The 13,480-nt window shown below is 36.1% G+C and overlaps 1 protein-coding gene across 4 annotated transcripts; it reads right to left on the bottom strand.

Moving 5' to 3' along the window:
• Positions 1-209: 209 nt before the first annotated feature.
• On the bottom strand, positions 210-11,823 carry LOC136224256 (helicase-like transcription factor CHR28). 4 transcript variants are annotated; one of them, XR_010686342.1, is made up of 12 exons: positions 11,595-11,823; positions 7,921-8,166; positions 7,076-7,710; positions 5,549-5,620; positions 5,382-5,459; positions 4,366-5,275; positions 3,249-3,379; positions 2,571-2,792; positions 1,780-2,289; positions 1,350-1,559; positions 829-1,210; positions 210-695 (listed from the first exon to the last, which is right to left on the bottom strand). XR_010686342.1 is itself a non-coding variant. In XM_066012532.1 (11 exons), exons 2-11 carry the CDS (start codon positions 8,081-8,083, stop codon positions 1,088-1,090), a joined length of 3,054 nt encoding a protein of 1,017 aa, XP_065868604.1. In that variant the 5' UTR covers positions 8,084-8,166; positions 11,595-11,823; the 3' UTR covers positions 782-1,087. The 4 variants fall into 4 exon arrangements, 3 of the variants coding, with proteins under 3 accessions (XP_065868604.1, XP_065868605.1, XP_065868606.1); XM_066012532.1 differs by lacking the exon at positions 210-695 and having other exon boundaries at positions 782-1,210; XM_066012533.1 differs by lacking the exons at positions 210-695; positions 11,595-11,823 and adding an exon at positions 10,510-10,634 and having other exon boundaries at positions 782-1,210.
• Between the last annotated feature and the right edge of the window lie 1,657 nt (positions 11,824-13,480).

Below are 13,480 nucleotides of genomic sequence, written 5' to 3' on the forward strand. Positions count from 1 at the left end.
TTTGTCCTCACCGCTTCTAAACTGACCCAATTTTGAGTTCAGAGAACACCCAAACAGAACTCATAAAAATTGGAATCTTACATAGACACGAAGTAAACTTGACCAAATTTTTAGTTCAGATAACAGTACAGAACCAGTTTCAAGTTGATTCAATGGTGGCAAACAATCCACACTATTTATCTTCTTATCTCTCCACCAAAAAATGAACAAGTTGATAATATACAGTGTTTTGTACTTCCCAAGAAAGATAAATGAAAGAAGAATATACCTTTTGACTTGGAAGAAACTGTCAGCTATGGCCTGCTCCATATCAGACTTATCTGCAATTTCTTCCAGTTGCAGTTGAGGTAGATCTTCCACTATCTTTCTTAGCCCTTAATCAGAAAGTCAATGAATATTGCAGTCTGGTATGCATTTCAAATATCAGACCAATGCCCCTTGTTTTCAATCTTAAACAAAGGAGAACTCACCGAGTTCTTTTGCCTGATCTGCATCAGTAACCGAACTTGGGAATTTTGCTCTTCGAGGCAAAAATAAAACTTCGTTCTGGCAATGCATGAATCACAAAAGAACTCGCGGAGTTCTCTCATCTGGTAAGCCAACAATCTTGGACTAAGAGAACTCGCTTCCGCTTGAGAATTTTGCTCCCGACTCTCTTCGGCTTCGAGGTCATGACCCAAAACAACTAGAAAATACTTGAAATGAACCAAAAAACACAATAAAATAAACACTGGAGATAATTAAAATAAAGTAAAACAGGAGATAAAAACTCAAAAAAGCATTGACTAAGAAGACTAATAGCTCTGATATATAATTAAGAATATTTACATTAAAGGTGACTGGCTTGCTTTTCCTCTGCACTGGATGAAAACAAAAATGCCTTTGTGGGCCTCAAAACATTAGATAAGAAAAATAAATAAAAACAATTAGTACCACCCGACATATACAACCCAATGGTTTCAAATTGAACCGCAACCAAGGCAGGCCCTATAAAGTGCAGCCACAGGCACAGCCACGGATCGTCTCCTTACTAGTCAAAATTCATGTTTGGCTCCCTCCTTGATGAAATTATACCATTAAAAGAACACTAAACTCGAGGAGCACTACTTCCCATAAACAGATATTTGAGATCTTCAACAGTCAAGCGAGTTGCTGATCCACCGCTGGGATCTTCCCCAAATGCAGATGCCACCATTCTTCTCTTTTCTTCCTGCAAATTGAGATGTTGTTTAGAGTAAGGTTCGTTTGTATGCACAGACAAACTTTGTGCAAATAAACTGAGAAGTAATAATAATAAAAATATCATGTAAAAGAGATACTCAAGCCAAATATGACATTTATAAAAATACCTGGAGAGCCAATATTCTATCTTCCACTGTGTCTTTTATAGTGAGCCGGGTTACATTAACAGGGCGGGTCTGACCAATTCTATGTGCTCGATCGATAGCCTGATCTTCAGTAGTTGGATTCCACCAAAGATCAAGAAGTATGACATGACATGCCGCAACCATGTTCAATCCAAGGTTTCCTGCCTTCAGCGACATTATCATCACAGTGACCTGCAAGAAATTTCCAATAATTTGAAAAGGCAATAGGAACAAAATCATGCAAAATATCATCTGTATGAAACATCAGAAACTGGCATAGTAGAATTTTCCGACCCATTAAAGTCTGACAGTATCCTATTGAATTTAAAATCGAAAAATTAATGAATGCAACTTTATCATTAACAAAACAAGTAGAGATACACCCTCAGCATTTCAACAGTTTAGACCCAACCTTAGGATCATTGTTGAAATCCTTAACAGCCTTGTCTCTTGCAGCCAAACTCATTGTTCCGTCAAGCCTCCGGAACTCCATACGATACTGCTTTAGTGAATCCTGAACCAGGTTCAACATACCAGTCCACTGTGAGAAAATAATTGTTTTTATTGGTCCTTCAGTTGTTGAAGGTCCATTGATTCTTCTGCCACCATCCTGTTCTGGACTAAAGTTCTTTATTTGACGATGCGACTGGAGAATCTCGACAACGGCTCTGATTTTTGATGAGTTATACTCATTGTGCAGGACAGTCGACCTTCCATCAGATTCAGAATGCTCGACACCAGCATTCCGATTATCAGACATACAACTCTTTAGTGTAGCTTCAGAAAAAACAATATCTGAACCAAGTTGTTCTTTACAACCAGGAGAAGGGCACCCATTATCATCACCAGTCAAGCAATCTGATACACATTGATAGCAAAACACATGGCCACACATTGTAACAATCGGGTCCTCAGGTGGATCCTGAAATAGCATCAAATGCCAGAAAAGTTAGATAATTATCATCTTTTCCTCCCAGTAGAAAGATATAGTTAGATGTGGAAAAAAAATCGTGAGTAGCACAACAAAGATTATAAACCTTAAAATGACCACAAATTGGAAATGACAAGCAAAATGTTGCTTAACAGTTTATACACGGCCAGTGTTAATGAAACTTATAAAAACACACAACTGTGCATCCACTATATTGCAGCAGCTACATCAAGAGAGCATGGTTTGAGAAGGACAAACTTTAACACACTCACATTGCATACTTGACAGATAGCAGAGGAAGTAGCCAAACAATTCAATAGATCAATCACCATCTCATCAGGGAGTCCCTTTGCCATTTCTGCAGAAACTTTTCCATAAGAGTCGGAAACAGAAGTTTTGACAAGAAGAGGGTGGTCACAAGCCTGGCGAAGTCGCAAAAGCATCAGAAGAATGTTTGCATAATTTTGGCTCACAGTTCCAGCAGCAGCATACGCCTGCAATATACAAGACAACAACATTAAGACAACAAGTTACAATAAGAAAAGCATTCAATCATCACAACTCAATCTTCTCACAAAAGCATCAGTATTCCTGTATTTGATTAATCGATCATCAGTACCATCAGTCAGTGGACCTGTAAAGAGTAATTTCTTTTTCAATTTGCGATGAATAAGAAAGAAATTTGCACGATTCTACAGGTTCTGAGCAATCAGTAACGACTTAAGGCTACCATGGAAAGCTAAAAAAAAACTACTTCCAAATATGAAAACATAAGAGATAAAACTTATAATGCCTATGGATTATTTTATCTTTTTAAATAAAAAGAAAAAGGATTTGCTACAGTTACTGACTTATTTTCAACAGAATACTTGCTGATAGAAAATGAACTCAGCTAATCCAATAGAAGACAAACTTCCAGTCATTCGATATTTTCATATAATCAGACGCACCTTGAATTTAGAACGTGAATCAGCTTCTAGCCGGGTATAGAAGGCTCGCTCCTCAGGTGAAAAGTCTACCTTCATCAAGCTTATTGATTTTGGAGGTAGATTGATTATGGGCTGTCCATCAATCAATGTTCCTAAATGACATAACCAATGATGATCCACATTTCAAACGTTCAAAAATCAGTAGCTAGATATAGGAGAATTTATTTGACATAATATTAACCCCATTAAAACAACCACATGTTCAAATATCCTCAGTTAGGAAAACTAAACCAGTAAAGCTGAAAGTCAAATATAAGAAGCTACGTAATGTAATTCTGACAAGTCCAATGACTAGAAGAGGCTCCTCTTACATAATCCACAAAACTCACAACTGCAACAGCATCTGGGTTCTTTTTGAAGTCAATAGCTTATAATACTCCCATAAAATATATAATGATCCAGATGACTTTGCAACAAACAAGAGGATGACCTAGTCACACATCAACCCTCTACTTTGTTACACTACTACTATCACATGGCCTAAATGCATTCTTAGTCACGAGTTCTGCTCAATTGTCTGCCCAAATGACACAACAGAATCCTTGAATGTTTAATTTTCGCCATTGCTAGAATATTCTCCAGAAGAGAAACCCATATTAGTGGAACTAAATGTAAACGATGTTCACTGTTGAAATGCCAACAGCTACATGACAACAGATGCAACATGAAGTCCACACGTGGAACTGTAATAAAATATTGATATGGATCAAATATAGAAGCCACAAAATCTACCCTTAACACCTTGTAAGCTGTAATTGTGAGCACATAGAAAGGAGTTCTACCAATTCTACCAATTTACCTACCAAGTCTTAGAACCTTAAAAGGTCACCCAAACCCAATTTCCATGCTACATCATCAGAATCCAAAAACGCAGCTAAGAGAAACACTTGGATGTACCAACACAATTCCAAAAGTACCTAAAAGACCCTCATCAAATGCTCACCAACTGGTGGCACTGCCTATTTGGCGCGTACAATTAGACGTGAGAAAAGAATTCAATAAAAATCTAGAAAACAGATAGAATCCCTCTCATGTATCATCAACCTTAAGAAGAAATATTGCAAGAGAAGACAAGTACCTTTTGTACGGCGAAGCATTATTGCCCTAAGAACTGCTTGTAGCTTTTTGTAACCATGAATTGAATTTCTTGATATTGGAACCTTTATAGTGCTATAAAATGATTTATATACAGCATACGGATCATATCTAAGAAACCTGAAGTAGCTGTAAAGATCGTCAATTGCATTTTGAATAGGTGTTCCAGATAAGCACCACCTTCTTTTTGCACGTAGACTGCAGCAGGCTCTAGCTACTTGAGTACGGTGATTTTTTATTGTTTGTGCTTCATCTAGAATCACCCTAAACCAGGCCACCCTAGCAAGCGGACCACTATCATAATCAACAGAGGAACCATCTATCCCCTTCTGACCTTTCTTCCTTTTTTTACTAACATTAATTATCTTCTTCTTCCTCTTATTATTAATTGAAAATTCAGAAGACAATCCATACTTCTCCTCATCCTTCTCATCTACTTCATCCTCATCAACTATTGGTTGCTTTGGAACTTCATTAGTTACAATAGCATATGTTGTCAGAACCACATCAAATTTTGCCAATTCAACAGGATCCTTTGTCCGAGTGCCTCCATGATAAGTAAGGTAAGTCAGTTTAGCTTCATTTGCAACTTTATCCTCTAACTCCCTGGCCCACTGTCGGAGAACACTTGCAGGACAAACAACTAATGTACCAGCAGCAGGCCTCTTTCTACTAAATGCCCGTGAAGAAGTACTAACTTCCAGAATTGGTTTAATATCATCAGATTCTCCAGCCTGCTTGACTTCATTCAAACCAGAATGCACATTCTCGTCATCATCGTCTAAATTCAATGCTTCAGGTTTGTTATTAGATTGATCTTCTGACTTAGTTTTTGACTGCAAAAACTTTTGCACTTGTATGAGGGCAATCATGGAGATAGTTTTACCAAGGCCCTGAAACATAGAAGTGTAATTAGCCTAGGTAAAACTGCTACTCAAATGAAAACACATTCCGCAAAACAAGCGAACAAAACATCTAGTTAACTTTTATACAAGTAACCTGATCATCAGCAAGAATTCCACCAAGACAATGCAAACTTCTTGTTTCTTTTTGAAGCATCCATGCCAATGCAATTTTCTGAAAAAAATATTATATATATATATTAGCAAAACAATGTAATTCAACAGAATAAAACAATAGACTATATAAAAGATAAATAATAAGACCTGGTGTCTTAGTAGAGACACTGACAGCAGACCATCAGGTGGATTTGCTTCAACTTTTGGTTGATTAAGATCCTGCAAGAATCAAAGACAATCAACGTTCAACTCTTTTAGCTCTTCAGATATTGAATGCTGTACTAGTAACATAAGATGCAAATATAAGACATTCTCGTGGCAAGACTTAAAACTTGCATAAGGTCTGACTATGGTTGCAAATGTGACAGGGATTATCCATCCCTGACAGGGATTCGCCCCAACGGGGATGGGGGAATCCCCATTTATTTTCCCTATAGGTGGGGATGGGAAAAAAATTCCCCAGAGGCAGGGACAGGGACCTCTCTCTCTCCATCCCACGGGGATCCCCGTCCCCATGCAGTTTATATGTATTTTTAGATATTTATTTTTATATTTGGTAGATTAATGTATTACTTATGAATTATGATTGATGCACTTTTTATATATTATATTTGCCTAATTGTATTATGCGGCAAAATTTTAAATCTCACTAAAAGAAAATATTAGTTAGAATTTGAGAAATGGGAAATGAGGATCCCTATGGGGATCCTAATACCCATGGGAACAGGGACTATATTTTCCACATTTTACAAATTGGGATGGAGATGGGGATTCCTCATCTAGAGGAGGACGGGGAAGCAGTCCCCATCCCCACCCCGCCCCATTTGCAACCCTAGACCTGACAATAAAAATTGGAATAATAAAGAACAATACCACCAACAATCTCAAAAACAAGATCACCAGTACATTATTATGTAGCCTCAAACATGTGAGGTAAGTGCAGGTCAAAAGTGCATGTTTCAACTTCGCCCAAGTCAAGAGTACAATAACAACAGAGTATTTCATTATCACCCCAACTGTACCTTTGGAATTGAAGAGGGCAAATCATCACATACATAAAACCATGCTTGTCATCTTTCCATTTTCCTCTTAGAAAATATAAACCAGAAATATTAAGTTTATAATGGAAACTCTCATCAAGTTATTGCCAGAGTTAAACAAAACATTCTACCATTTAGGACTAACGATAGAGCAAAAAATAATTAACTCTGCTCGAGTTACAGTCCAAAATGGTCAACATAGTCTTCTGCTCAGCTCAAAAATTAATATACATCTTTTACAGGTTAATTTTATTGGAACATGATTCGACAGATATATCACTTTTTACTTTACTAGTTTTACTATAGAAAAAGCTCGAACTGACAAGAAAGTTTGAGGAAAGAATAAAAGTTACAAGTAGCCATGAAAATTTGATGGTGCAAAGACATGCATAAAATAAAACAAATAAACAAAGCTTACCAGCAAAAGCTCAAATTTAAAAAATATTTTTGAATTCATTACCAAACATAAGTCCTCTTAAGCTATATATAATATATGAATAAAATACTTCCCCCTTAGAGAAACATATTTAGATATAACGAACTGACTACTTGACACAGGGCAGTATAACTATTCATTCAATTACAATATTTAACCAAGGGGAAATAAACCAGCACTAATAATTGCAAGAGGTACCTCCAATGCAGCTTGATAAATCAGTCTCTCATCTTCCCCAGGAACCCTTTCTTCACCAGCCATGGGACGGTATAAAGGATCACTTGAACCAAATGATGGAGAAGAATTTGATTTTCCCTGCATCAAAGATGAAGGTAGTGTCCTACCTCCATTATTATCATACATGATGACATCTTCAAAATCACCCCTGCCATAATAGTCTCTCTCTCTCATATAGCCCTTGTTATGAGTTACACTTGGCCCAGCTGGATGGTATGCATTTGTTGCATAAGTATCACGAGTCTGACTGCTACTAGCACTCTCCGATAAGTTGTTTGATTTACTATTGATTGAAGATCGATTAAGAGAAGGTGGAAGAGTCCTCGTTAAAGCCTGTTGAGATGAAAGTTTCTCATAATCTGTACCAGAATTAGCAATTCGGGAGTTAACAGTCCGAGGCTGACCCCTATTCCCATTCCCCAAACCATACAGGGAATCATCTGCTTGAGCAGTAGGCCGATTTGAGGCTCTAACGCCTCCAGAGGTACTAGGCTCAGTATGACGTTTCATAAATGAATGATTACTTGCATGCAATGAAATCCCATTAGAAGCATGTAATTTAGGGGAATTAGCCCTTCGAGCTCGCCCACCATTAACTGCAAAGATAATCACCCAATGATTAGTCAATAATATATATAAGTACATTCAACTTCAAATGGCAAACTAGTAATGTTTCACTAACCATTAGGTCAAGTAAGAACAATGTGGTATCAAAAAGAAGAAGAGACTTACATTCAAATTCCAATTCCAAAATTAGAGTTCAGACACGTAAATAGCAAAAGGAATAAGAGAACAAGAAGGTTGACCTGTACTCCTCGAGTCTGAACCAGCTGCAGCAGCCCAAGATGGAAGAACCCTAGAACTAGTAGATTCCCTTTCAGGTGATGGATTAAAATCATCCTCATCATCATCGTCTAATCCAAAAATACTATCATCACTATCAGAACTGATATCTATAGGATCCCCCATGGAGTCAATTCCCCTTTTCTTAGTGAGATAATAATTGCTTCTTTCAACAAGTTTATAATACAGATCTTTCAATAAAAGCCAACCTGCAAAAGCTTTCCATAAATCCTGAATGAGAACTTAAAAAATTGGATTCAATCTTAGAAACACTCAAAACAAGAAAAGCATATATTTAAGTAATTTGCATCATAACAAGAATTTCAATTAGAAACCCATGTCAGTTACTTGGCATGAGTGGGGGGGGGGACCTCCAAAGTAACATTACCTCACCACGAACATTACAAGGCATAACTTCAAATTTGTTTCCCAATAAATAAAACTGAGTATTCAAAAACTACATATCCCTTCAGCAACAATGGAAACCGGAAACATAACCCTAAATTGAACTCTAAACTAAAGAAACCAGCATATATTTAAAAAATAAACAGTGAAATAAGAACATGCATAAGTTAAACTTAACTGTCAGTCAACATAGTTTACCACAATTCAAAAGAGCTCAATGAGATTGGAAAACACAAATCAGGATAGTAAACTTAGATTCACAAACAATAAAATAACATTAACACCTAACCCATCGATTTGAATAAACAAAAGAAAAGTAAACGGAAAGAGATAGCGAGTGAAAGTAAAAACCCTACAAGTGAAAGAACGATCGTCATTGTTGGAAAATAGTAGGGTTTTAGGGTTTGAGAAGTTTAAGAGAGAGAGAAGGGGAAGTTTGGGGGGAGAAAGACAGACGGGGAAGCGTTTACCGTAGCTGTTAATGGCGTCGTTTGCTTATAGGGTCAGTTTGGATGCAAGGATTTGGAGGGAATGAGAGTGACGGTTTAAAAGGAAGTTTATTTATTTATTTCACTTTCTCAAAAACTCTCTATATATAGCTTATTTTAGAATCCACTAATTAAGTAAAATTTAATTAGGTAAATTATTTCAAAAAAGGGTAAATTTGAATTGGATAAGATTACAATTTATTTTACAAAAAATTGGATCAAACCATCTGACAGAGCATACCTCAACTCACCCTTTATTTTGCAATGATCTAGCATAGAGTCCTATTACAAAGTAAAACCAGTACAAACATGGAAAGAATCAACATGGTGTGGCATCTACCTGAAGTATATTCCCACTAAAAGTATACAACAACAACAAAGTATATTCCCACTAAAAGTATCAGCAACTAAAAATTAACGCATCAAATTCAATCTTAGAAACACTCAAAACAAGAAAAGCATATATTTAAATAATTTGAATCATAACCAGAATTTCAATTAGAAACCCATGTCAGTTCCTTGGCATGAGTGGATGGGTGGGGGGAACCCTCCAAAGTAACATTACCTCACCACGAACATTAACAAACTTCAAATTTGTTTCGAATAAAGAAAACTGAGTATTCAGTAAACCCCATCACCAAAAACAACATATCCCTTCAGCCAGTGGCGGAGCCAGAGCTCAAGGTCCGGAGGGGCTCAATTGCATGAAGTTTTTTTTAATAACGACTTAAGGCTTTGATTCATAGTAGTCAAATCGAAATTTTCAAATTTTTGATAATATAAGGGTAAATTTGATCATAATTGGAAAAATTAAGATACAAAACAACTGAGATTCAATATGAAGTAAGGATAAGGTGCAAAAATACTCTAATGTTTACACCTAAGAATAATTTTACCTCTAACGTATAAAATGGTGCAATTTTACCCTTAATATTGGCAGCCAAGAGCAATTTTATCTCTAACGTTGACAAGTTTGGTCAATTGGAGAAATTATTCATCAAATTGTTTTCTCGGTCATGAATTTTGTAACTAAAAAATATAATTAAAAATAATAAAGGAGAATGAGGTTAATAATGATTAAAAATGATATTTTTAAAGGAGAATGAGGTTTAAGGGAAAAAATTAAATTGAGATAAAAAGTGAAGAGAGGGAGATTTGAACACAAGACCACTTGGATGTAGAGATGCCTTTAATTATAACTACAACCAACTATGCAAACTTAGCTTTATGTTATATAATTACATTCTACATTATAAGTATTAATTTTAACTATTTTGGGGGGGCTTCTCGGGACTGAACCACTATTCATCAAGGGTGTTCCGGAGGGTCGGGAGACCCTCCCTTACCCCCCCTAGATCCGCCCCTGCCTTCAGCAACAATGCAAACCGGAAACATAACCCTAAATTGAACTCTAAACTAAAGAAACCAGCATAAATTTAAAAAAAAAACAGTGAAACGACAACATGCATAAGTTAAAATTAATTGCAATTAAACCAGTCAACATAGTTTACCACAATTCAAAAGAGCGCAATGAGATTAGAAAACACAAATCAGGATAGTAAACTTAGATTGACAAACAGTAAAACAACATTAACACCTAACCCATCGATTCAAATAAACAAAAGAAAAGTAAACGGAAAGAGAACGTAAAAACCCTGCCAGTGAAAGAACGATCGTCATTGTCGGAAAATAGTAGGGTTTTAGGGTTTGAGATAACCTAAACAACGGTGAATCGGAACAAGTATGTGGCTTCTGCCACTTAAAAGGCCGATAGAGAAGTTGAAGAGAGAGAGAGAGGGGGGGAAGTTTGGGGGGAGAAGACAGACGGAGAAGCGTTTACCGTGGCTATTAATGGCGTCGTTTGCTTATAAGGTCTGTTAGGATACAAGGATTTGGAGGGAATGAGAGTCACGGTTTAAAAGGAAGGTTATTTATTTATTTCACTTTCTCGAAAACTCTCTATATATGGCTTATTTCAGAATCCACTAATTAGGTAAGTTTAATTAGGTAATTGTTTCAAAAAAAGGTAAATTTGAATTGGATAAGATTACAATTTATTTTACAAAAAATTGGATCAAGCCATCTGACAGAGCATACCTCAACTCACCCTTTATTTTGCAATGATCTAGCATAGAGTCCTATTACAAAGTAAAACAAGTACAAGCATGGAAAGAATCAACATGGTGTGGCATCTACCTGAAGTATATTCCCACTAAAAGTATCAGCAACTAAAAATTAACGCATCAAATTCAATCTTAGAAACACTCAAAACAAGAAAAGCATATATTTAAGTAATTTGCATCATAACCAGAATTTCAATTAGAAACCCATGTCAGTTCCTTGACATAAGTCGGGGGAACAAAAACCTCCAAAGTAACATTATCTCACCACGAACATTACAAGGCATAACTTCAAATGTGTTTCCCAATAAATAAAACTGAGTATTCAAAAACCCCATCACCAATGGAAACCGGAAACATAACCCTAAATTGAACTCTAAACTAAAGAAACCAGCACATATTTAAAAAACAAACAGTGAAACAACAACATGCATAAGTTAAAATTAACTGCAATTAAACCAGTCAACATAGTTTACCACAATTCAAAAGAGCGCAATGAGATTGGAAAATACAAATCAGGATAGTAAACTTAGATTGACAAACAGTAAAAGCACATTAACACCTAACCCATCGATTCGAACAAACAAAAGAAAAGTAAACGGAAAGAGAAAGTAAAAACCCTACCAGTGAAAGAACGATCGTCATTGTCGGAAAATAGTAGGGTTTTAGGGTTTCAGATAACCTAAACCACGGTGAATCGGAACAACTATGTGGCTTCTGCCACTTAAACGGCCGACGGAGAAGTTTAAGAGAGAGAGAGGAGGAAGTTTGGGGGGAGAAAGACAGACGGGGAAGCGTTTACCGTAGCTGTTAATGGCGTCGTTTGCTTATAGGGTCTGTTTGGATACAAGGATTTGGAGGGAATGAGAGTCACGGTTTAAAAGGAAGTTTATTTATTGGAATAAAATACCAAAATATGCTTAAGGGTTTTGGAGATATATCGTATTTATACTAAATTAGTTTGATATTTCGTATTTATATTAAGTTAGTTTGATATTTTGTGTATAAATTTGTCATGCAAAACTAGTCTTTTCGGTTTAACTAATTTAAGAGATAATACAGAGATATATGTTTTATTTTCATAAACGAGATTAGTTAAAAAATAAATTCAGTGAAATTTTGCTCGGGACTAGCAAAAGATTAAATGTGGAGATTTGTTAAGCCCAAAATATACCTAAGATATCATTAGTAATTACATCAATATTGCTACGAATTTATGCTATTTATACCTGTTTAGAATGCTTTTACTCTCGAATATGTTTCTTTCTTGAAAGGTACGTAAATATTTGGTAAAATCCAAATAGGAACGAAAAGAGCTTAAAAACATAATAAAAACCCTACAAAATGAGTCAAAAACGACGAAGATCAATTACACCTAAACGAGGACACAGACGAGGTCAGAAACAGAAGAAATGTCAAATTCTCGGTTGAGGAAACCAATTCTCGGTAGAGAATTTTATGAAAGCCGCGACCGAGAATCCACAATTCTCGGTCGCGACACGCGTTCTTCAGCAGCTCCTTTCTTTCGTCCGAAGACCAAATAAATGCTCCCCCATTCTCGGCCGAGAATTTCCATTCTCGGTAAGTGCAGAAATTCTGCCAAGTACAATGAACACATGTTAAATTCCAAGAAACGCGTTCGTTCGGGTGGATAAAGACGTCCTTTCACAACGGATACGATCCTTCACAACGGACACGACACTTCAACCACGACTCTTCAACATCTATAAATAAAGAGTTGATGGAGAGTTGAAGATATATAGAAGAAAGAGATTAGTATAGAACTTATGCAGAAATTCCGAGTCAAGCGATTCAGAATTTAGATTTCATTTCTGTAAAAAGCAATATCATGTACACACATTGTTTATTCAATAATAACAAACACAGTAGCGTTTAGACATTGTTCATATTTAGTTTACATTTTGGTAGTAGATAGACCGGTCTCTATTCCGAAGATTCAGCGAGAAGATTGAGTAGAGAATCCGCCCCTGAGCCTGACAAACTCTAACGAAACCCAAGGAAAGGATTGACAACTCGTTCACTTGCACGCCGTCGAATGTTTTCATGCTCCTTGTTCTCTGTAAACTTATATCAATTTATATTTCATCTAATAAAGTTCGTTCTATTCGATAGATTTTTATGCAGCACTTTGGTAAAGGATCCGAGGTGGACTGCTGGTGTTTTCATTAAAACGTAGTTTAATTCAAAATCTTTACAAGGAAACTTTGTTGAACACTTAGACAAATTATTATCTCGGTAGAGTTTTAATTTGGTTAAGGTAGCGATCTAACCCGACCGTAGGAGGATTGACTAAAGTTCAAAGCCTAAAAATTAGAGGTTCCATCATTTATTTCATTGTTATAATTTATACAAAGTTTAAAGTTGTTTTCTTTGCTTAATGCAAACGAATACATTTGTTTACTTTTCTAAAAAGTACTAAACGTTCCTGTCTTGCAAATTCACTCCTAAATCAGAAGTATTTTCTAAACATCTTTATACTCTAATCTAAT

This window comes from Euphorbia lathyris, chromosome 3 (assembly GCF_963576675.1).
Source record: "Euphorbia lathyris chromosome 3, ddEupLath1.1, whole genome shotgun sequence".
In the NCBI taxonomy this organism is placed as follows: Eukaryota; Viridiplantae; Streptophyta; class Magnoliopsida; order Malpighiales; family Euphorbiaceae; genus Euphorbia; species Euphorbia lathyris.